Source organism: Photinus pyralis, unplaced genomic scaffold, assembly GCF_008802855.1.
Source record: "Photinus pyralis isolate 1611_PpyrPB1 unplaced genomic scaffold, Ppyr1.3 Ppyr1.4_LG2, whole genome shotgun sequence".
Taxonomy (NCBI): domain Eukaryota; kingdom Metazoa; phylum Arthropoda; class Insecta; order Coleoptera; family Lampyridae; genus Photinus; species Photinus pyralis.
In genome coordinates, this window is record NW_022170403.1 from 9,811,726 (window position 1) to 9,836,269 (window position 24,544).

Below are 24,544 nucleotides of genomic sequence, written 5' to 3' on the forward strand. Positions count from 1 at the left end.
TTTCCTGAAACTGTGGAGGAGTAGGAATTGAAGACCTTTGTCTTCGGGCAAGTTGCCTTCTACAACGCACAGATTTTGGGTCCTGTATCTACCCCGTGCTCGCTCGGTCAAGAGATATCCATACACACAGCTTCTCATTAATACCAATGCTTTAGCTAGATGTTCATTGGATGAATCTAATATAAATCAAATCATAACTACACATTTTGAATGATAGGATTGAAAACCTGCAACGTTTATTATATACAAGGAAAAACCCTACAGTTTGAAGATTTCATTCATAACGCAGTTATTCAAATTCGTCGTCTCCGCCACGGCATCCTCGCCCTTGCGCGTTTTACATTTCTCAAAGACACTGTCGGCTACCGTCTCCACGTCGTGCACTTCATGTTTAACTAGAGACTTGATAGTTTTCACTGTAGCTTCGACCATCACCTCGCGATTAAACTCCCCATCTGGCGTATAATAGTTGCCCTTTTTGATTCCGCATTTGGTCAGTTTGACTCCGTCTTCGCTCAGATTTTTGATTTGAAATTTATCATCAAACACTGTGGATAATATCTTCTTATCGAGATTTAGCTCCTTTAGGCATTCGTGGATTTTCTCGTCAATTAATTCATCGGGTAACTCTTTGGAGAACACCTAACAGGTTTGCATAAGTACTCAACAGGTTAAAGAAAATGTGGGAGACTCACCTGAACTGCGCAGCAAAAAAACACGAAGCACAAGAGGTTTTTCTTCATTTTGCGTGTTAGCTACTAACAAAAAATGAGATTATTGTGTGGTATTTATAGTTTTATTTTGGAAATGTTGCGTAGCCAGCTACTGGGAATTTTGTTGTTATCTCAAAAACAATTATCTTCTAGGCTGAAAGTTCAAAGATTATCCCTCACAGATGTTTTCCATTAACTTTCTTTAACTCCTTAATGATAACTCATTGTGACGTATACACATAACACGAAATTCACAAGAACATTTTTGGAACCCATGAGACGAGAAACGAGCCACTTCCTTTGACACATAGGAATGTTTTACTTCGTTGCGTTTTGCAAATTCGAGGGATTTTTAATTGCCATAGTTTCTCAGAGCTTCTTGGGTTCTTTGAATTGTCGATCATTCTCATGTCACACGATGTTCCTACTATTCTTCGTATTTTTTTGATTTTAAGATTCTTAAAGTTCCTCAAATTCTTACAATTGAAAGTGCCCTTTTCTTCGGAACTTTTTGTTTGTTTATGGTTGGAGATCGTAGGATAACATGTTAATTGGAACACTGGAAGTGTATCTCCAGATGTCATTTCCAAAATTCACAAGTTCCTAAATATTCCTGGATTTAGTGAGATTCTTAGAGTTCTTCTGATCAATAGACCACCACGTTGGCATTATGCTTACGACTTTCTTCTTATTTTTAGAGTAGGTACTTTTAGATACGTTAGAAGATCTAGATCATTTGTGCAGATAGGGTTCTTTGCATGCTTTATATTCGCTGAATTCGTGAGATTTTGTAGATTTTTGGAATTTCCGAGATTCACTACATTCAATGAGAGAGTTCGGACTTGGAGTCGCGATTCTTGATGTGATTGGAAAAACTTAAATTTTTTAAAGAATACCATTCATAGAGTTAGACTGTTGTAACCATGCACTTTCGTGGTACCCAAAATTTTTAGGGTTGTGTAGATCCTTATGGTTCTTAGCGTAGGTAAGTTCATTGCACCCGTGGGCTCTCAGGATTTAGATTTTTATCTTCCTAAGATTTCTATAATAATTTGTATTCCTTGGAAGCTTGTGAATTGGTAGATTGAATTCTTTGTTGGTTTGGGTTCTTTGAATTCTTAGAATTCTTTAGATTCTTTAAATTTCTGAAATTCATTGTATCCCTGATTCACGAAATTCTGTAATTGTTTTTGCACTTATCTCCTTGGATTCTTTAAAAAACTAGCACCTTATGAATCCACTGTATGGGAATAGATTCTTTACACTTTAGATTTTTAGGGGCCGTTCAATTTTTAGAATCCTTAAAATGTTATGAAAAAGTTTTAGGATTTCGTTCTGTTGACATTCTTGGCATTCTTGTGATATCACAAGAGTTTTTAATTTCTTTGGTTTCTATAAATTCTCGGGATTTTGTTAATCACTAGTCTCTCAAAGCTTTAAATTCTTTGGTTTTTTGGTTAGGTTCGGTGACATCCATGTATTGCTGGATTTTGTATTCCAAGAATTCTTTGGATCCTTTGCATTCGTTGTATTCAACGGAAACAAACCATTTCCAGGATTCCCGTTAATCTGAGGATGCTGTTTAGGTGTTTGGAAATTTTGTTCGATAACCTTCTCATAAAAACAGTATTAGTATATTTTTACTGCTGATAAGCGATAAACCATACCATGAAATTCTAGTAATGGAACTAAGAGTTATCAGTAAACAATAAGTGGTTAAAATGAAGGCTCTTTGTGGTTTTTTCTGTTACTCAGGTACGAATCGGCTCTTAACTTTTGATAGTTAATGATGTTTGTTTCAGGTATTTTCCACCGAGGTACCAGAGTTTGTGGAGGATAAGGATTTTATCGATTGCTTCCATGAACTCAAACTGAAAAAGTCGGTGTGGAAGATGTACGATGAACATTACAATCATAAAACATCCTGATGCGGACGCTCTCAAGCTGCTTAACTGCGCAGTAAAGAAGAAAATCAAGGAGAAGATTGAACAACAAAGAAAAGCTAACAACCATGGAGTCGAAGGGGTTAATGACCCTTGCAAGCTCATTTACGGTGACCGCTTTTGTTGAAAAAGATAAACTACTATTTCGTAACGGAAGAAATCACGAAACTGTAGAATAGCATTGTCGACCGTATTAAGAATTCATTTATATAAAAAGAAAGAGTGTTTCTTATAGTATTTTTTATTATATCTGCAATCTAATTAAAAAATAAGGGAAATACAAAGAAATCATATTGACGTTATACTCTAGATTTTAATCTTCTATCCTTTGGTGCATTCATTCATAACTTCAAACAATGATGCAATTAAAAAGTGGAACAAATGTGGCAGTATACCCTAAATACCGCGCGTTTGTGAAAGCTTCAAACAAAAGATAGGTATGTACAAGCCAAAGAAATTATCTGCATTTACAAAAAGCTCATATATTAATGATGGGCGATATTGGAGCAAGTCATGCCCATTTTGATGTTCTTTAGGTACATGCAATTTATCACTTTACTTTTAATTGTTTTGTTTAAAATTAGCTGTTGGAATGTTTGATGGGTTTTATACTAAAATGATTTATTGTGTTTTTTTCCACTGGTATGATGCCATTTGTATCTCACTTTGATTATTTTTTTAACCAGTCGATTACCTGATTTTCGTTGTACGATTTGAGATACGTTTTATTGGTGTATTTCTGTTGTGGGTCTTGTTGCCATAATTGCATTTGTCTGATATTCCAGGTTTTTTCCATGCTGGTTCTTTTTTCCACTGACTTTTCGGTTTGGATTTGCTCCGTAGAACCAAGCCTCGTGCGTAAGAGATCCGGACGCACAAGAATACTGTTTTATTCAATGCCCTTCCCGATTATGTCTCACGCTCAACACATAAAAGGTGGCCATAGTAAAACAACGTAGAAGTGTTATTCAGTACCACCCTGTCCTAACCGAATTCTACGAATATTCCATGTATTGGTATAAGAATATTTTAACATTTGTAGGTTTTAAAAAGTTCTTAAGATCCTAGAAGTTCGATAGATTTTGTGAACGTTTAACAAATGCTATGACAATTTTTAAAAGACTCTTGTGGTTTTGCAGAAATTCGAAGAAATTTTCAAAGAAGATTCGCATAATATTGCGCCAACACGCTAAGCAACTTCTAGGAAAACTCTGAGATTCTGGTAACGGGACCCCGTTTATTTAATTCTAGCTTGCGAGATCCCGTGTTTGGGTTGTATTAGGACTGCATAGATTTTGCATAATTTATTTAGTTATTTATTTATTTATTTATTTATTTATTTATTTATTTATTTATTTATTTATTTATTTATTTATTTATTTATTTATTTATTTATTTATTTATTTATTTTTATTTATTTATTTATTTATTTATTTATTTATTTATTTATTTATTTATTTATTTATTTATTTATTTATTTATTTATTTATTGCCCCTCTTTCAACAGGATTTCGCCCAATTACAGAGTGACCCGCATAATGCTTTTAGAGGTGCCTCTGCAGAAGGTCTTAAGTTGGTCTATACTACTCCGGTATTTACCTTACGAATCGGAACAACTTCAAGAGACCTAATTCGGAGTAGCCGGCAGAATGCTCGAAAGTGATCTAAGGAACTCCCATTTCTGTCACAGTTAAAATTTACCTCAACCCAGGTTCGAAATCCCGACCACCCAGCTATGTAGCTCAACGTTCTACCACTGAGTCACACAGACGGATCTGTACCAGTTCAAGTGAATAGTAATATCGAGTGGGATTAATGGCAACAACGGGACGAATTTGGATAGCGTAGGTTAGGTAGCAACAATACTAATTGACGCGAGTCGTAAGTTTGCGTTGGTTCTGTTTTAGTTTTACGCGTCAGGACGACTTACAGATAAGAATACTAAATTGCGGTTTGCGGAGAACTTTGCGGAGGATATCGAATGCTTGCGGGCGCTGGCGGAAATTCGGTTCTAAGCAGCTTTGATATGAACAGGAAAAAATTAGCAGAAGAGCTTAGGACTTTCTGCAGGGGCACCTCTAAAAAAGCATTGTGCGGGCCACTTTGTAATTGGGCGCAAGCGTTTTTTGGGCCCAGAATAAGAGAGGGAAAATAAATAAATAAATGAATGCCAAGGTCCAATACTGCTACAATACTCAGGTTGAGATCCACTGCCTCTACAACACGAGCGGAGTTAGATGCAAGAATAATCTCTAGATACGGTGTCAGATAATGTAAGACTCAGTCATTAATCAAGCGCATCTGTTTATAGTAAGAAGATCGTACACAGGGTGTCCCACAGGGATCATGGTTAAACCCACTACTCTGGAACGTCGGTGACGTACGATAATGTGTTTGCGAGTCGATGTACCAGTAAGGGGGCACATGACATAAGTGTGGTGAAAATGGACCTCCAAGGTTAGTTAAGGTTTCCATAGGAGGGTTCGCTACGAGAGCAGATCACAGGTCGAAACGTTTGACGAATGGTGGGAGAGGCGGTCCTAGACCAGAAGGCTGGTGAAGGATCTCATTAGCTGGGTGTATAGTAGGCACCGTGGGTGATGTACCACGTCATTCAGTTGCATACCAGCCACGGACAGAACGGAGTCTTAAGAGAATCGGGAAGTACGGTAACGGAAAAAGCGCCGTCTCCTGGAGACTGCGTCAATTTGTTTGGTCCACCAACCGAGTTTGGTTGAGTGGTGTCCCTTCACCTTACTACAGCTACTGTCTTAGGTGTTCATTTAGATACCTAATCCAAAGCGAGCCACCTACATAAAATGAACAACTGTACCATGCACTCGAATGCACTTTATTGATGTGCTCACTGATTAAAATTTCATAACGCTTATCAAATACCAAGAAAGATTCAATGTAAAAATTCTTAGAGTTTGTGCACCTCCTTTACGACGCAGTTACTCAAATTCGTAGTCTCCTCCACAACATCCCCACCCTTACGCGTTTTACATCTTTCGAAAATATCGACGGCTACCGCCAGTTCGTCGACCACTTCGTGGTCAACCAAAAGCTTGATTGTTTTGACGATACCGTTGACCATTACCTCAGAAACTCCCAATCGGCTGTGTAGTATTTGCCTTTTTTGATTACGCACTTGGTCAGCTTAACCCCGTCTTCGCTCAAATGTGTGATGTAAAATTTATCATCGAACATCGTCGACAATATCTCCTCGTCGAGATTTAGCTCCTTTAGGCATGCCCTAATACTCGGGTTAACGGGTATTTATCTCATTGGCGAACACCTCATATGTATATAAACCTTCGATAGGTTAAGAAAGGTGTGGTTAACTGACCTGAACTGCGCACCCAACTAGCAGAAAGCACAACAAGCTATTTTTCATTCTTTAGTGTTGTAGTTATCAATAACTTGTGATCTTGTATTTATAAGTAGGTATAGCGGTACCCGAGTGTGGGAAAATTCTGGGGACCGTGGGAAAATATTTCGGCAAATTTCGGCAGTTGGCCCGGGCCAAATTTTGGCAGTTGGCCCGGGCCAAATTTTTGGCAGTTGGCCCGGGCCATATTTTTGGGCAGTTGGCCCGGGTCAAATTTCGGCAGTTGGTACGGGTCAAATTTCGGCAATTGGCCCGGGGTCAAATTTCGGCAATTGGCCCGGGGGTCAAATTTCGGCAATTGGTCCGGGTCAAATTTCGGCAACTGGCCCAGGTTCAAATTTCGGCAATTGGCCCGGGGGTCAAATTTTGGCAATCGTTCCCGGGGGGGCTGCAAGATCAAATTTGGCAATTGGCCCAGGGGGTGCGAAGTCCAATTTTGGCAATTGGCCCGGGGTGCAAGGTCAAATTTTGGCAATTGGTCCGGGGTGTAAGGTCAAATTTTGGCAATTGGTGGTATTTCGGTAGTTGGTCCTGGGTTGTGACCCGGGGTATTTCGGGAGTTGGCCCCACTGGGGGGTTATTTTGTCAATTGGTCCGGGAAGATTTAATTTTACTCTTACTTACCTTAATTTGCTCCACAGTCATCAAGGCGATAATCCGTACAGGTTCACAAACACGTCATTGCACAAGACACATATCACTTCGCGTGTACACTCACCACGATCTGGAAGAAGACTGACAGGACTTGGTTGTGCGTTAAAATGACGCATGCGCACATTTCAAGGTCAGATCAAAGTAGGGCAAGTTGCCGATCAAAGTCCACACTGTTCAAAGTCCATTCTCCGTTGTTTCAAAGGTTGCTGACCGATCAAATTCGATTACATACCTGTTCCAAATCGTTCAAAGTCCAACTAACTGATTAAGGTTGTGTGTTAAAATGATGCATGCGCACGCTCGGGGCAAAGTCCATTCCCCGCTGTTCAAAACCTAAAGGTTGCTGACCGGTCAAATTCCATCGGAAAAGTAGGCCAAGCTATCGATCAAAGTTGCGGCGTAAATTTTACATTTAACCATTTAATCGTTTAAATAAGCTACAGGTGAGTTCAAGGACAGATTATTAGGATATACAACGCGAGGTCACTGTACACTAGTCACGGCTGTGCGCACACTTCAAGGTCAGATCAATGACGATTATAACCAATATTTTGTCTGTATTATGACGTTATTTCCGCTGGTCTTTTGGAAAGTAGATCAAGCTATCGATCAAAATCACCACTGTTTAAAGTCCAAATCGATCAAAGTCCATAGATTACGGACCGGCCAAAGGTCTTTTCTCTGCTGTTCAAAAGCCAGAAGTTGCTGACTGGTCAAACGCTGATGTAAGTCTAAAGGTTGTCAGACAAAGTCCATTCCCGCCGTTTAAAATCTAAAAGTAGGTTTCCGGTCAAAGTCTAAGGATTCGTATAAAGTCTAAAGGTTGCCGAACGGTCAAAGTCCATCCCCAACCATTCAAGTCCAGTTACCGATCAAAATCCACACAGGTTACTCACCCTTTAAACGTTGCGTGTCAAGGTGATGATGATATTCAGGTGTGAGATCAAGGTCAAGTTAAAAGTTTCCTTATATGGAAACCCATTAAACGAATGTGATGTTTACTGGATTAAAAGAGAATAATTTCAGGCAAAAATGCTTACTTCTAGAAAAATTAATTGCGTTTTAAGTATTTATAGCGATTGCTTCTCTCACACACTTACAACTTCAAGGTCAGATGATAATGAAACCCCAAACATTTTGTCTGTATTATACGGTTAGTTTCGATTAAAACTCTTCATTAATACTTAATAATAAATAATAATAAATATGCTTTATTATGCAGTATATATGCAGCATAATCTCAGGGCGAGGTTCAGCATCGGGTACACTTTTTTTTCGAGGATCCTGTATATAACAATCAGTACCTACAGATTTTACTAGTTCAATAGCGTGATATTAAAAAACAATTGAAATTTCTTTCAGAGTTTGAGGAAGAATATTGTATGAAATTCAACGTGCAGTGTTTGAAAGCATGTAAATGTGATCGATCGGCGTCTAATGTATATTGAGCAAACTGACTAAACAATCTTTACATACAATTTTTTCCTTTAACGTAATCGAAATCGACCTGACGCATTGACAATGGAAAATATCTGATTTGCCACAAAGTAACCACTGAATTATTCTGCTCTAGTTTAAATCATGGTACATATTTTGATCGTTATTGGGCGAGGTGTGAGAAAAACACGCAAAATCCTTGTTTAATTGTAAACAAATACACGAAAATGATTATGTATAGCCTCTATCGAATAAACTATCGTCTTCTTTGGCTGTCGAAAGGAATTTTCGTCTATGGACCCACCAATGACCAATTTGATCTGTTTATTGCAGCAACCCTAAAATATTTACTATACTAAGAAATCAACAATTTTTAAGTAAGCTACCTTATTTATACGTATTTGACCATTCTTGTGTGGTCCCCAATAAGTTGATAATTAGGTATCTTCCTCAAGTGCGATACGAATTTCAGGTATGTCTACCAAAAGGTTTTCGGAATTCCTCGTTTAACAGACTGGTCCTTGTTCCAAAATCAGTGTTTATCTATAAACTGTAATTAGGTACCTACATGGCACACATTAGGGATGGGAAACTGTAGATAAAGATAAATTTCCACCACTACTTATGATACATGCAAAAATGGGGCTCGGTACTTAAGTTTATCGCATTAATTACATCGGAAACAAATGGCAGCAGATTTTGAATTAAGTTTGTGAGAGTGAGAGTAAATGGCTACCTAGCTAGGATTTAGTAGTAGTGAATAAATAAATACCCGTACATAACGCATATCTATCCACTTTATTTGTAACACAGTTCAGAGCGTAGCAAAAAATACGGCCATCGATATTTTCTAGAAGGCATCTTCTTTTAGGAGGTGATTCTCAAGCAATCGCAGGATATAAAATTAAAAATTAATTACATTATGCAACTTCCATTTAAAGTGCTGTAGGCATACCTGCTTAGAACGCATTCTCGCGCTTTTTATCCAGAAATCAAAATAACGTAATCCCAGTCTGATATTACGATCATGATCACTTCAAACTGTCCAAGTGGCAAGTTCACTCGTTAAATTTTGCGAAACACGGTTTTATTACGTGGTATCGAGGGGAAGTAACAAATAGAATAGTGCGTTTCATTATTAACATGTAGGTAATTCAACGGAAAAAAATGCCAACGTCGTCGTTTTTCACGAATGTCAGTGTCTTGTTCAGGTTAATAACCCTACTATTACGATAAGTATGCCTAGATTTAACAGAAATTATCTAAAGGGGCGAGGTAGTACCATTATCGAAATCTTCCAAAATGTACCTATAGCTAGGTAATTACGGGATATCCAATAGGTACGTTAAATAGTTATTATCTGTATAGAGCAATTTGCTAATATTAGACTCACTTAAATAAATAAAATTACGTGGAAAGCTAAGGGAAATTGCACATTTTTCTCGGTTTTGCACTTTTAAAAGATAGATAGGTACGTTACATACAAAAAAATTACAGCAATGAAAGCGGAATTCACTAAACAATTGAAAACGTGGAATCTACACTCTTGGAGAAATGCAATCACCTAAAGCTACACCAATATTTGGAGGGAGGAAAGGGTTCGATGAATTGTGTTCTAAGCCGACCCTGATATCTGATTCTTATTGATTTAAGCAGATTCGTACATATCCACTTCGATGAGCATACGCAATGGAATATATCCCCTTCCTTTACGCTATAAAGACATAAGTGGAATTTCTCTGTATGGGATCTTCGACTAGTTCGTTCAAAAATGCGCGCTGTCTCGTCTGAGGTGGAAGTGTTTACAAAAACCATCTCCAAAACGGTACAAATCTTTTAGGAGCAGAGTAATTGATATATTTTAAATGTAACGTGAACCAGAACCAAACCGATAATTTTGTCATTGATAATGAACGATTTATAATTTTATTAACACATCCCTTTGTAAGAGACTTCCTCACACAACCGATTTTTCAAGTTTCGGCACGTAGCTGTACATTTTCGATAGTTGCGGTACTTCTTTTCAAGTCATGCATTTTATTGATAAATATTTGGTAAAAGGAAGCGAAGTTACTGGATCCTAGCAGTTTTAATCGTGAGTTATTACATATTTCACGCTAATCCTCAATCTCGTTCTTTTTCATACAACATGATTGATTAAATTGTCGAATATCTATGGGGGTTATAATTTTATCTGAATCTTTGGTAAATTTCCAGTTAGAAAGTAAAAGCCCAAAGTATCGGTTAAAGTGTATGCTGACCATGTTCCCATTTAATTCCGTGATGGTTATTATCGCCGCCACAAGAGAAGAGCCCTGCGTCATCAATGTACGAATGCATAAATCCAAGGTGTTGATACTTACATCTCAAAAATTTCCGCAACCCAAAAAAGGACAGAGAACGAAACAAGTTCTTGGGATATAATAGACGTGCGCTTTTGAAAAGCTAAATGTAATGAAAAGAGATAACCTATAACGCTTGTCAAGTTTAACATGCATATTTGATGCTGATTTGACCAACGTCATAATACTCCTAATTATTTTCAAATTTTCCATAACCTCTTTTGCTCTTCGTTTTTGTCATTCTTCTTTTACCTACGTTTTTTTTTTCAACTTTCCTGTTCTTTATTGCATTTTAACAAAAACAACTGAATTGGGATTTGCTGTTGCTCTTTTTAAACCTTTGCGAAACTACGCCATCATGTACATTTTTCAACAACTTTAATATTGATTATTAAGGAACTATTTTGACTTTTGATTTTAAATCTTAAATCACACGCTTGTAGATGATGACGCAGGGCTCTTCTCTTGTGGCGGCGATAATATGTATTAACCAGGTAGCTTGACGTTATAAGTCGTGATCTTAGTTATTCCACGAAAATGGAGGCTAAAAAAAATTAAACGAGCCACTTGCTGGCCATTATAAATTACAAGTTCTTTCCTTGAAAATCAGTTTTTGATGTTTTAAAGCCCTGTATATTTATCATAGTCACCATTCTGGCGTCGAAAGAAAAGCCTGAATATTGGTTTCCAAACGAGTCTTACCACCTTCGTACGATCAACTTTGGATATTTTTAAAATTAAAATGTACGATTTTCACATGTCACATGTTATCTCGTATACGAGACTATCGGTTTCATATCCACATAAGCAAACAGTTTTAGCGGTCATAAAGGTTAACGTGTTAGGTATCGTGTTAGGTTTAGACAACTGTTTTTTGATAACAATGGTAAACAGTATCGCAAACAATGCAGTTATGCTATGAAATCATTCTATTACCTGACATCACTGTGAAAGAGCACTTCCACCATCTTGGATGTTGTTTTTCACGTCATCGGTCACGTGATTGGTATAGACATTATTTTTTAAATTTGCCTTGGGAATCGAACCCCGCGACATCTGAAATAGAAAAATGCTAGCGTGTAAGCAGTTGAGGTACGCAGGGTTTGAGAGATTCTATAGTTAGAGGTTGAAATCTATGGAAAAACTACGTGAATCCAACGCGAACGTGAACCCAACGCGAACGTGAATGCGAACGTTTAACGTGAATCCAACGTGAACGTGAACGCCAACGTGAACGTGAACGCCAACGTGAACGTGAACGCCAACGTGAACGTGAACGCCAACGTGAACGTGAACGCCAACGTGAACGTGAACCCAGCGCGAACGTGAACGCGAACGTGAACGTGAACCCAACACGAACGTGAACCTAACGCGAACGTTAACGTGAACCTAACGTGAACGTGAACCTAACGCGAACGTGAACGCCAACGTGAACATGAACCCAACGCGTACATGAACGTGAACCCAACACGAACGTGAACGCCATAACATGAACGTTAACGTGAACTCAACGCAAACCTTAACGTGAACCTAACGCGAACGTGAACCTAACGTTAACGTGAACGTTAACCTAACGCGAACGTGAACCCCGAACGTCAACCTAACGTGAACGTTAACATGAACCTAACGCGAACGTGGACCTGTACCCGAACGTGAACATGATTGGAACAGGTAACTGAAGAAGATGTATCAGCTAACAGGTTTTTTATTAGTGTTAGCTGTTACATGTTAACTGTTACCTGTACGATCACAAATCCGCCATCATTGAGACCCAGCCATCGGTACAGTGATAGGAAAGGTGCGGTCTGAAGATGAATTAATGAATAATGTTTTTAACTAATTAATTGAATTTTATACCACATTACAGTAAAGTTACATAGCTATGCATTACAGGTACATATTATTACATCTGCTAAATTTTTTATAAATTTTCGTCTATTCCACCGGATAAACGAGACTTCTTAAAACCGTAAGGATGTGATGAGCCATCTGTAGCAAAACATCTTTTTGTCGAATTTGTACGGTAGACTTTAGTAGTATCGTTTGTTAAAACATTATGTTCAGCCGTTCTTTTCATCAACTTTGACGATACCAGTAAGGGTTCTGCTTTATCACCTTCCAATACCATCCTCTTTATCTGTTCAAAGTTGATGATTTGTGAGTTTTTATAATTAAGGGAAATTCCTTTCACCTTACAAACATTTACATAACAATTTTTGGCCGTGGACCAGAGTTTATAAGCATAATTCTTTGGTCCACCTGACACGAATTCTTCAATATAACTATCAGCACCTTCAGCTTCTAATTCATCTGTTAAGTCGCCCAAAAATTTACCTGTCGGTGGATCAAACTGGCCTTCGGAAGTAATGTAGATTATAGAGTCCGTGTCATAATACAACACACGCTCGCCTATTTCAAAAAATACAGTTACCTATAAGCAATTTTTATGTTAAATTTACTTACCTAATAAATCTAGATACTCATACAGCTTTAACCGTGCCTGCGCAGTGGTGTAAGCGGCAAGTACCACGTTCACTGTCGATAAAGGGGTGTAACTTTCTTCTTTAAATTCCCAGTTTACAAGGAGCGTATCCTCATTTATCGGCTGAACCGAATTAATGTCGACTGAAGGGTTAGTCATGATGTTATAAAATTCTTCTGGTTGTCTAACTATTGTAGTTTTACTTTGGTTCTCGCGCTGACCTAGTTTTCCCCAAAACGAAGTAATAACTGATTTTCCTAATTGTCGGAGTCCTGGATTCTTTTCTATTTTTGAGGGATCCAACCGAACACCTTCGACTTCAAAATATTCTTTAATATATTCATCTTTCTTTTCAGCTGTATTGCACGATGTTGGCCATCCGGAACTTTGCTGTTTAATGCACAAAAATTTATTTATGTAATCATTAAACAAACCGCCAGTTTTAGTCTCTCTGTTATACTGTTCTGTGCGGTACTCCCATATTTCGTACGTTTCCAAGATTTTGTATCCCTTTTCGACAGACTTCCTGACTTCATCAATTACCCAGGTACCTGTTAAAGCTCGTTCGTTGTCGTTGTGTTCACATTGTCCTTGATTGAAACTTTCACTGCATGCGCGACAAAGTACAAACATTAATTTGTTATTCATTTTTAAGGGTAACACTGGGTGGAACAATGCTTGTGGTGGTAATATTTTACACTTCATTATTCCCTCTGTGGTATACAGATTTAATTTGCTACACTGCTCAGAAGTATGAACGATAGGATGACCCAGGGGGTATTTTCCATTTTTGTTAATGTACGGATACAGGGATGTAAAATCGACGTATTTTATTTGTTCATTTTGTTCAACTTTATAGAAAGATTTTGCATTTCCGGTTCGGCCACCATAAAATGCGTCTCTCGGATTTAGTGGTGAATGCAACATTAGAGGGTGTGCTTCCGTATAACTTAACATTTCCTCTGTCAGTAGACGTCGGAAATCACACTCCCACATTTCGGTGATGATGTAACCCAACTCCTTCAATCTATGCGATTTTGCTAATGTGGTCTCGTAACGATAGACCATCGTCTCTGCAGGGTTATCCTTTAGAGGTGCGTTTCTGCTATGTTTGAAGCATTTTGGACAGCCATGGTAATAGCAACCGTGGAACTCGAACACTTCATTAGTTTCGGCACAATAACCGTCGACTTCAACACCACCTATCCTAGCTTCCTTCTTTTTGGCAGAATGTATTATGTTAATTCCTCGAGAGCGCTCCTCTAATAATAGCCATCGTGTAGCAATTACGGATTGATTATCACGAAACCGGTAACCCCCTTTTGGGATAAGTCCTATGGTGTTTGGTTTTAAAAAGTTCCTGCGGAATATTTTATTACAAGCACCAGGTAGCGTAACGCTATCGATAAACGGACAGACATTTCCCTCCTCGATCATTAGCTTCCTAAATTTGAGACACGACTGTGCCAATATATCCACATCCGATATGCAATATTCTACAAGCTCTTTTTTAAAGTCAAAAATGTAGTTTTCAGCTATTCTTTCGGAATACCATTTTATCAACTCTTCCCTTTCAGCTCGAATAAGATTATCCGGCTCGAAAGCTTCTATTGATGGTATAGGACCCACAAAGTTTTGGTGCTCAGTCCTGTTAAACAGATGTGGAAAATATCCTTTCTTTAGCTCAGTTAGACCGAAAACTTGCGGCAGTTTTCTTAGCGCCATTTGAAAGTAATTCAGTGAGTCTAGAAATTTGACGTTATCCAATAACATTGTCACCAGCTTTGTTCCCCGCATTATTAACTCCGGTGTGAGATCTGTGTGTGTAATGATGTAGTTTAAAATAAACTGACCGTCAAACCCAGAGGCGTTGTGGGCTATTACTACTATGCTTTTGAATTTCTTCCTCATAGTTAAAATATACCCCATAAAAGTGGCTATTACATTCGCAGTCAATACTTTTTGTCGAAAACCACACTTTTGGCAAAAGTAAAGTTTCTTTTCGTCTATACATTTATCACAGCACTGCATGTAAACACAGAGATTGGGTTGATGCAAGAGGGACCCATCTTCTAATATTTCTTCTTGCATGGTTTCCAAATCGTAAAAAATAAAAAGCGTGTCTTTGATTTTTGGGTAACCTGTATCTATAGGCATGTAGCACAAATGATCTTTATTCACATGGCCGTTGCACGTTTTACAGAAAACTTCTTCGCAGATATGGTTCCTGGTATTGCGATATATAGCAAAACACTTTTCACATCGTTTAATTTTCATGCAGACATTATGTGTCTTGTGATTGTCAAAGCAGTTCTGACCTCGAAAGTCTCTCAAACATTCACCACATCTAATCTTTAACTGTTCTGTGCTACATGTTGGTGACTGTAGACATGCTGGACACGTACCCCCACAACGATGTTGGGTTTTATGTTCAAAGGGTACGTGACATTCTTCACAATAATAACTGCAGCAAAATGCTGCAGTTAACGAGCGGATCACGTTGAAGTGCCCCTCGTGATACAATAAATTGAGGTGTTTACCCGCTTCACTTCCCTCGAACATTACATCACGACCTTTTCTGCTGTAAAGATATACTGTGAGTTTGTAACCTTTCAGATAGCTTTGAAATTTTTGCAGCTCATTTATACTAGCTCCCGTTTCAGGAATACTTATTTTACTATCTTCTAGTAATTGAACGGCTTTTAGTGTTTGTATTTTTCCTATATCACAGCGAATCTTTCTGTATTCAGAAACTTTATCAATAAGAGCCATTGCGACCACTATGGCTCGAGGCAGGCATAACTTATCGTGGTTTTTAATTACCACAATACCGTTCCTCATAGCACACTCCTCACTAAAGTTATTATATTTTCGCCCTCTTCCGGAACCAGCAGGTAACCTCACTGATGTTATACGAAAACAGAAAGTCTCAGTGTTCAAACCACAGGAGTTGGACTGGTAGATGGACGATATAGTATCCCATATATCGTTAATAGTAACTTCGCTAGCCTGCCTGAATCGCAACCATCCCTCACCTTTCTTAAAATCTTTAGAGCAGAAAGAGAAACCGACCATATCCTGAGGTTCCAAATCTTCTACACTCCTATTTACAAGTTGCGAAATCGCATTTCTAACCCAATGTACAGGTTCGGTATCTTTAGGTACCGGTTTTATTTTGAACTCCAATGTGCGACCGCTCAAATTAAATCGACGCACTTTATGGGTAACGTCTTTCACAATGAGAAACTTTTCCATTTCCGCGCACTAAATAACAGTTGTTTCGTGAACAAGATTCACTTGTACTATGAGCTTGTAAACGATCAACTTTAGCACTTATAACCGTTAGGAATGGACTTTGACCGGCATTTAACCTTTGGATTTAGAATAGTGTATAATGAAGTTTGACCGTCGGCAGCCTTTGAACTGCATAGAATGGACTTTGACCGATTTGGACTTTGAACAGCTGCGAATGGACTTTGACCGACTTAGAACAGATGTGAAATGGACGATCAGCAACCTTTGGACTTTGCCCATGGACTTTGGCTGGTCGACTACCTCTATGGACTCTGAACTGCGGAGAATGGAATTTAACCGATTTAGACTTTGACCGACGTAGAACAGGTGTGTAATGGACTTTGACCAGTCAGCAACCTTTGGAATTACCCGATCGGCAACCTTTGGACTTTGAACAGCAGAGGGGACTTTGATACAGACATACGTAGTACCTACCTGAAGTTCGCGTATCGCAGTGGATGAATATAATTGTCAACTTATTGGGGACCAAACAGAAATGTTCCAATACGTATAATTAAGGTAACTTACTGAACAATTGTTTAATTCTTAGTATAGTAATGATTATAGGGTTACCGCAATAAATGGATCAAATTGTGTATTGTTAGGTCCATAAACGAAAACTCATTTTGACAGCCAAAGAAGACGATTATTTATTAGATAGAGGCTACATAAATCATTTGTGTATATTTGTTTACAATTGAACGAAGGTTTTGTGTGTTTTTCTCACAACTCTGTAAATATTGCACCTCAAAATCCTCTGCAATAAATAAACTTTTGATCGTAGTTTATAGAACGAATCGTGAAAGACCAACCAGTTTGAAATTTTGCCGATTCCGTCTTTAGCGAAAAACACATGTACCTAATTGTCGAATTGCGTTTTTTTTTCATTTTTATGTTAACGTACATTCTTAACGGTCCAGAATCGAGAAGGTAATGTATATACGCTTCTTATGTACAACTCACTGGAATAGAATATTACATTACTAAAAAAAATGTGAAATTTCCTTAGTTTTCTCGACCTAAGGTAACATTTTAGACGTATGATACAAATAATACCAATTCACCGTAATTTCCAATACATCTTGTAAGATTTAGATAGTGGCACTACCCTTACCTCTTCTCTTTAAACAATTATTGTTAAATCTGTAGGTACCTACATAATTAGTAATACGTGATAGGGTTATTAACCCGAACATACACTGACAGTCGAGAAAAATGCAAGATTTGCTTTTTCTGTAACGAATTGCACTATTCTATTAGTTCCTTCCCCTCGATCCACGCGATAAGACCGTGTTTCGCAAAATTTAAACGAGTGAACCCCCAAGCGGTCATACATTACATATGTTGGGATTACGTTATTTTGATTTCTAGATAAAAGTGCGAGAATACGTTCTAAGCAGGTACCTACCTACACAGCACTTTAAATGGAACTGTAAGTTGCGTAATGTAATTCATTTTTTAATTTCATCATATGCTGCGTTTTGCCCTCGGTTTTGCCGGAGGATTACTTCCTAAAAGAAGATGCATTCTAAAAAATATCAAATTTTTGCTACGCTCTGAACTGTGTTACAAATAAAGTGGATAGATATGCGTTATGTACGGGTATTTATTTATTCACTACTACTAAATCCTAGCTAGGTAGCCATTTACTCTCACTCTCACAAACTTAATTCAAAATCTGCTGCCATTTGTTTCCGATGTAATTAATGCGATAAACTTAAGTACCGAGCCCCATTTTTGCATGTATCATAAGTAGTGGTGGAAATTTATCTTTATCTACAGTTTCCCATCCCTAATGTGTGCCATGTAGGTACCTAATTACAGTTTATAGATAAACACTGATTTTGGAACAAGGACCAGTCTGTTAAACGAGGAATTCCGAAAACCTTTTGGTAGACATACCTGAAATTCGTATCGCACTTGAGGAAGATACCTAATTATCAACTTATTGGGGACCACACAAGAATGGTCAAATACGTATAAATAAGGTAGCTTACTTAAAAATTGTTGATTTCTTAGTATAGTAAATATTTTAGGGTTGCTGCAATAAACAGATCAAATTGGTCATTGGTGGGTCCATAGACGAAAATTCCTTTCGACAGCCAAAGAAGACGATAGTTTATTCGATAGAGGCTATACATAATCATTTTCGTGTATTTGTTTACAATTAAACAAGGATTTTGCGTGTTTTTCTCACACCTCGCCCAATAACGATCAAAATATGTACCATGATTTAAACTAGAGCAGAATAATTCAGTGGTTACTTTGTGGCAAATCAGATATTTTCCATTGTCAATGCGTCAGGTCGATTTCGATTACGTTAAAGGAAAAAATTGTATGTAAAGATTGTTTAGTCAGTTTGCTCAATATACATTAGACGCCGATCGATCACATTTACATGCTTTCAAACACTGCACGTTGAATTTCATACAATATTCTTCCTCAAACTCTGAAAGAAATTTCAATTGTTTTTTAATATCACGCTATTGAACTAGTAAAATCTGTAGGTACTGATTGTTATATACAGGATCCTCGAAAAAAAAGTGTACCCGATGCTGAACCTCGCCCTGAGATTATGCTGCATATATACTGCATAATAAAGCATATTTATTATTATTTATTATTAAGTATTAATGAAGAGTTTTAATCGAAACTAACCGTATAATACAGACAAAATGTTTGGGGTTTCATTATCATCTGACCTTGAAGTTGTAAGTGTGTGAGAGAAGCAATCGCTATAAATACTTAAAACGCAATTAATTTTTCTAGAAGTAAGCATTTTTGCCTGAAATTATTCTCTTTTAATCCAGTAAACATCACATTCGTTTAATGGGTTTCCATATAAGGAAACTTTTAACTTGACCTTGATCTCACACCTGAATATCATCATCACCTTGACACGCAACGTTTAAAGGGTGAGTAACCTGTGTGGATTTTGATCGGTAACTGGACTTGAATGGTTGGGGATGGACTTTGACCGTTCGGCAACCTTTAGACTTTATACGAATCCTTAGACTTTGACCGGAAACCTACTTTTAGATTTTATACGGCGGGAATGGACTTTGTCTGACAACCTTTAGACTTACATCAGCGTTTGACCAGTCAGCAACTCCTGGCTTTTGAACAGCAGAGAAAAGACCTTTGGCCGGTCCGTAATCTATGGACTTTGATCGATTTGGACTTTAAACAGTGGTGATTTTGATCGATAGCTTGATCTACTTTCCAAAAGACCAGCGGAAATAACGTCATAATACAGACAAAATATTGGTTATAATCGTCATTGATCTGACCTTGAAGTGTGCGCACAGCCGTGACTAGTGTACAGTGACCTCGCGTTGTATATCCTAATAATCTGTCCTTGAACTCACCTGTAGCTTATTTAAACGATTAAATGGTTAAATGTAAAATTTACGCCGCAACTTTGATCGATAGCTTGGCCTACTTTTCCGATGGAATTTGACCGGTCAGCAACCTTTAGGTTTTGAACAGCGGGGAATGGACTTTGCCCCGAGCGTGCGCATGCATCATTTTAACACACGACCTTAATCAGTTAGTTGGACTTTGAACGATTTGGAACAGGTATGTAATCGAATTTGATCGGTCAGCAACCTTTGAAACAACGGAGAATGGACTTTGAACAGTGTGGACTTTGATCGGCAACTTGCCCTACTTTGATCTGACCTTGAAATGTGCGCATGCGTCATTTTAACGCACAACCAAGTCCTATCAGTCTTCTTCCAGATCGTGGTGAGTGTACACGCGAAGTGATATGTGTCTTGTGCAATGACGTGTTTGTGAACCTGTACGGATTATCGCCTTGATGACTGTGGAGCAAATTAAGGTAAGTAAGAGTAAAATTAAATCTTCCCGGACCAATTGACAAAATACCCCCCCAGTGGGGCCAACTCCCGAAATACCCCGGGTCACAACCCAGGACCAACTACCGAAATACCACCAATTGCCAAAATTTGACCTTACACCCCGGACCAATTGCCAAAATTTGACCTTGCACCCCGGGCCAATTGCCAAAATTGGACTTCGCACCCCCTGGGCCAATTGCCAAATTTGATCTTGCAGCCCCCCCGGGAACGATTGCCAAAATTTGACCCCCGGGCCAATTGCCGAAATTTGAACCTGGGCCAGTTGCCGAAATTTGACCCGGACCAATTGCCGAAATTTGACCCCCGGGCCAATTGCCGAAATTTGACCCCGGGCCAATTGCCGAAATTTGACCCGGACCAACTGCCGAAATTTGACCCGGGCCAACTGCCCAAAAATATGGCCCGGGCCAACTGCCAAAAATTTGGCCCGGGCCAACTGCCGAAATTTGCCGAAATATTTTCCCACGGTCCCCAGAATTTTCCCACACTCGGGTACCGCTATACCTACTTTTATAGTTTAACTTTGTGTTGCGTGACCAGAAAAGCGATTTTCTTATCACCATAATCGTTTTCCAAGCATTTATAGTGCAATCTTATCTTAGATAAAAACCTGTAAAGATACTTTTCATCCATTTTTTTTACCTCTCAATGATAACTCGTTCCGAGATCTAAACACATAACACGGGATCTGGTTTCTAGAATCTAATTAGTGGTTCTGTAGGTAGCGGTATGCCAGAATGAGGAATAATAATTAATTACAGAGCACTAAACAACAAAAAGTTTAAAGATGGGTACCCAATCCCTAACATTTACTACATGATGGATAAATTAAGGATATTTCAGCACTTTCATGCTCTCGACTTAGCACGTGGATTTATTCAAATTAGGATCGATAGACACAGTCAACAAAAACTGTCCCGTTGAATTGGCAAAGGATATCTTCAGTTGTCAAGGATGCCTTTTGCGTTGAAAAATGCCCCCCGAACCTTTGAAAGAGTGATTAATAAACGTATACTTATTTTATTTACATGCTTGATAGATTATATAGAAACTCATAAGTAACTTTGGATAAAATTACAAAAAACCTTTCACCCATTCACATGAGTATATTTATTCTTTCACGTCCAGAGACTTTTCCATCAGCCTGCGTATGTTACAACCGCAAGGTTAGACACATTTGACCATACCTAAGTAAATGATAAAGCTACGACAAATTTGAGAAATTAAGAGCGGGTGCATATGAAGTAATCTGATATTTTGTTCATAACCTAATAAAAAGCGAACGTTACCAAATTTTCCCTAGCTAGAAGAACTGTAATAAATAAGGGAAAGGGCAGAATCTCGATCAATGAAGTGTATGTCTGGGAATTCTTACAAAAACAATTTGCAGTAAATTTTAGATTGTAACCTAAACTCGAACAGTATCAGTTCAGCCGCTTCAGTTAGTTTATATTATGGCAACACTGGAAGCGCGATACCTCGCCCCAGTGAACAGAATGCGAATTAGAGATCTAAAGCTTGCAGATAACATAATTTCGTAATCACATCGTTAGCGTACCTTTGCAAGGGGTTTTGTACATCATTACTCGCCTTTATTAACAAATTTCATCAGTTTTAATAACGTTGTTCAACTTTTCTTCTAATTAATTCATTACCCTCCCTTAACTTACCTACGTTGTGCGTGATCCCTTACAAAACTGATAACCGTTGAAAAAAACCTGGGAAATATGTTAGCTGCAGTGAATTGGGGAAAAGACTATGAACACGCATAGCTAAAGGGAGAAAACAAGGTGTGTCGGCTGTGGCAGGAATGAAAAGCGGGTTAGCGGGTGACCGCAAAGCCCTTGGAAAGGCATGAAGACAAACGCGCCTCGTGTCCTCTCCGCTAAAATTAGAGGGTAAGATTAGAGGCTAAAATTAGTCTCCGAAATTTGTGTGTTATGTGAAAGCCTGTTATTTTTTTCCAAATTTTAAGAAAAAAAATTGGAGAAGTGTAAGTCTACGGCGATGGAGAGAGTTGTGCACCTGCACATGTGTCTACTCTTGCGTAAAATTTAAGAACTAGTAACGCTTCTGCGCCTTATCATTGCGGTTCCCCTTCAGAAAAACTATAACTTTTACAAATGAGGAGAACCTCAGAACCACTGAGTGCATCTTTTTGTCCTCCCTGCCAGTGAATGTGGAATCGTTTAGAATTTATTTGAAGATACACGGGCGTAGTCCTGATTTTTTGGATAAATAAATAAAAGTCGTTCTCCAAAGGGCATAGAAAATGTAATATGCAAACGTAAATCTGAAGAGGGACTAAATTCTGTAATAGTTTCGTTAGTTTCGTAAAGCATTCGGTACCTTAGGTGCTGGCATATATTTCTTCTATATGTTAAGTTAATGGTCTTCCATTGAGAGGTTATCCATTTTTACGACCTAGCTTCCCCTTCCAAAAAACTGAAAAAAAAACGTGACAGTGTTTGAAAGGACCTTTTTTGTTATTTGTTAGTCGCCCTCTTGAAAATCTGTAACTTTTACAAGATCATAAGAGAAACGATAGTTACGCACAAACCTACGAAGAGAGGTCTGTAAATTTGGCTCAATGTCTTCACTATCAGGAAATGTGAAACTTTCTCAACTTGTTTGGAACCGTCTTAATTGTTTTAGAAAGAACTAGACGACCTAATAAACTGTCCAGAGTCCCTTAGGTGGTTCCCGTATTTTTTTTTCAAATTTTAAGGGAAAATGAGAAAGTTTATAGTCTATAGCCGTTAGGAAGGTTGCGTGTTATACGGTCAAAGTAAGAACATTTTTTGAATTACATTAAAGGCGTAGAGGCTTACGCTTTTTCCATTGTCTCCCCCCCCCCCCCCCCCAATCCGTTCAATATTAAAAAACGATCCCTGAGGGAACCGTTGAGAGGAACTGCATTGTGCGCATGTCTTCCGTTTCCAGGAATATTGAAATTTTACCACATTTTTCAACATCATTATCAAAAGGGAATATAATTAACGCTCCACGTATGAGGCATAAAAAATGAATTTGAAGGGACGCTGAGATGCCCTAAATATCATTTAGAAGTCTCTTTTTGGGGAAAGATTAAAAAGCGTTTATAGCCTTTGTAGTAGGATTTTGGGAATTACTTGAGCACGTCAGATTAAAATAAAGTGGGTTGACTACGCGTTGAAAAGTGTGAATTTCGATAATCTGACAATTTGATAGTTACGTGAGGGAATGGGGAAAGAAGTTACTTTGACATTTTCGAGCGCGTTGGAATTATTTTTTACGTCGAAGGAAATTATTCGAAATTAACAGAAGTAATAAAATCTGCCGATTTCCATACGCCAGAGTAGAACAAATTGTCAATAAAGTTCGGGGCGTTCAGCAGTTGAATTATGTCAGTTGACTGAGATCATAGGCGGTCGTGTCATGAATTGTACGTACGACGCGACGCTCTAAATATATGACGCGCTTGAATAAATCCAGTTTTCTACCGTACAGCCTACCCCACCATGCAAACCGGGAGATTAACATACCTCCACTATCAGAGCCAGTAGGACATACTATCAAAATCTGACGCGCTCGAGTATTTTTCTGCGACTATTTTTCTTTGTACATTATTAAAAAAAAGTGTAGGCGCGCCGCCCGCCGGTGGAGGGATGTATGTATACCATATAACTTTCTACCATCCAATCTACAAAGTCCCTACGACGCTGTATAAATCCCCAATTAGTATCGTGGGCTCTCCTATCGTGGGTATAACATTAAAAATATTTGAAAAGTGTACACGTTCGGACTTCGGATTGCAAAAAATGTAAATTTGGACACATACACTGTATGTGGTTTTCCCTTCAGGATATGTGGAATCTTCTTAATTATTTTGGAAAAGAAAGGCAAAGCCGTGACCTTATTCCTTCCTTTGACGTTCATTCTTATTTACCACGCTTTCGAATGGGCTTCTCTGATAGCTCTTGAAAAGGCCTTTGGAAGGACGCTGGAATGCTTTGAAAAGTGGCAGGTCTACCCTGATACTAGCCAATCTAAATTAAAATTAAATTACAACTGCCTAATGGCTATCAAATTTGTTTTCAGACTCTATTCAACAACCACGTTTCTCATGAAATATACATGCAATATTGTTTTCATGCAACTATAAATTATTTCTTAAATTAAATATTTGTTTCCCTACATTGTGAAGCATCCTGTCCTTTTAATTGCGCAAGGATCGCACGACGTAAGTAAAGGCACCTTTAAGGCTTTTAACATTGAAAATGATAGGAGAGGTTCAAGGTTAAGTATACCAAGAAATCGTCCTAAGCGATCATCTACTCCGTAAACATTATGCAAGACTTGCCATAATAGAAATAGTACCAGACCCCGTGACCCTTTGGCGAGGTCAAACATGTAAATTTGTTTTAT

General features: G+C 38.2%; 2 protein-coding genes across 2 annotated transcripts; both read right to left on the reverse strand.

The window, feature by feature from the left end:
- Positions 1-204: 204 nt before the first annotated feature.
- LOC116163809 lies at positions 205-847 on the reverse strand. Its single transcript, XM_031477938.1, has 2 exons — positions 696-847; positions 205-642 (listed from the first exon to the last, which is right to left on the reverse strand). The coding sequence occupies exons 1-2, from the start codon at positions 741-743 to the stop codon at positions 259-261; spliced, it is 432 nt and encodes a 143-aa protein (XP_031333798.1). The 5' UTR covers positions 744-847; the 3' UTR covers positions 205-258.
- An 11,411-nt stretch (positions 848-12,258) lies between these two features.
- On the reverse strand, positions 12,259-16,217 carry LOC116163204. The gene is made up of 2 exons (XM_031477061.1): positions 12,944-16,217; positions 12,259-12,889 (listed from the first exon to the last, which is right to left on the reverse strand). The coding sequence occupies exons 1-2, from the start codon at positions 16,215-16,217 to the stop codon at positions 12,402-12,404; spliced, it is 3,762 nt and encodes a 1,253-aa protein (XP_031332921.1). The 3' UTR covers positions 12,259-12,401.
- Between the last annotated feature and the right edge of the window lie 8,327 nt (positions 16,218-24,544).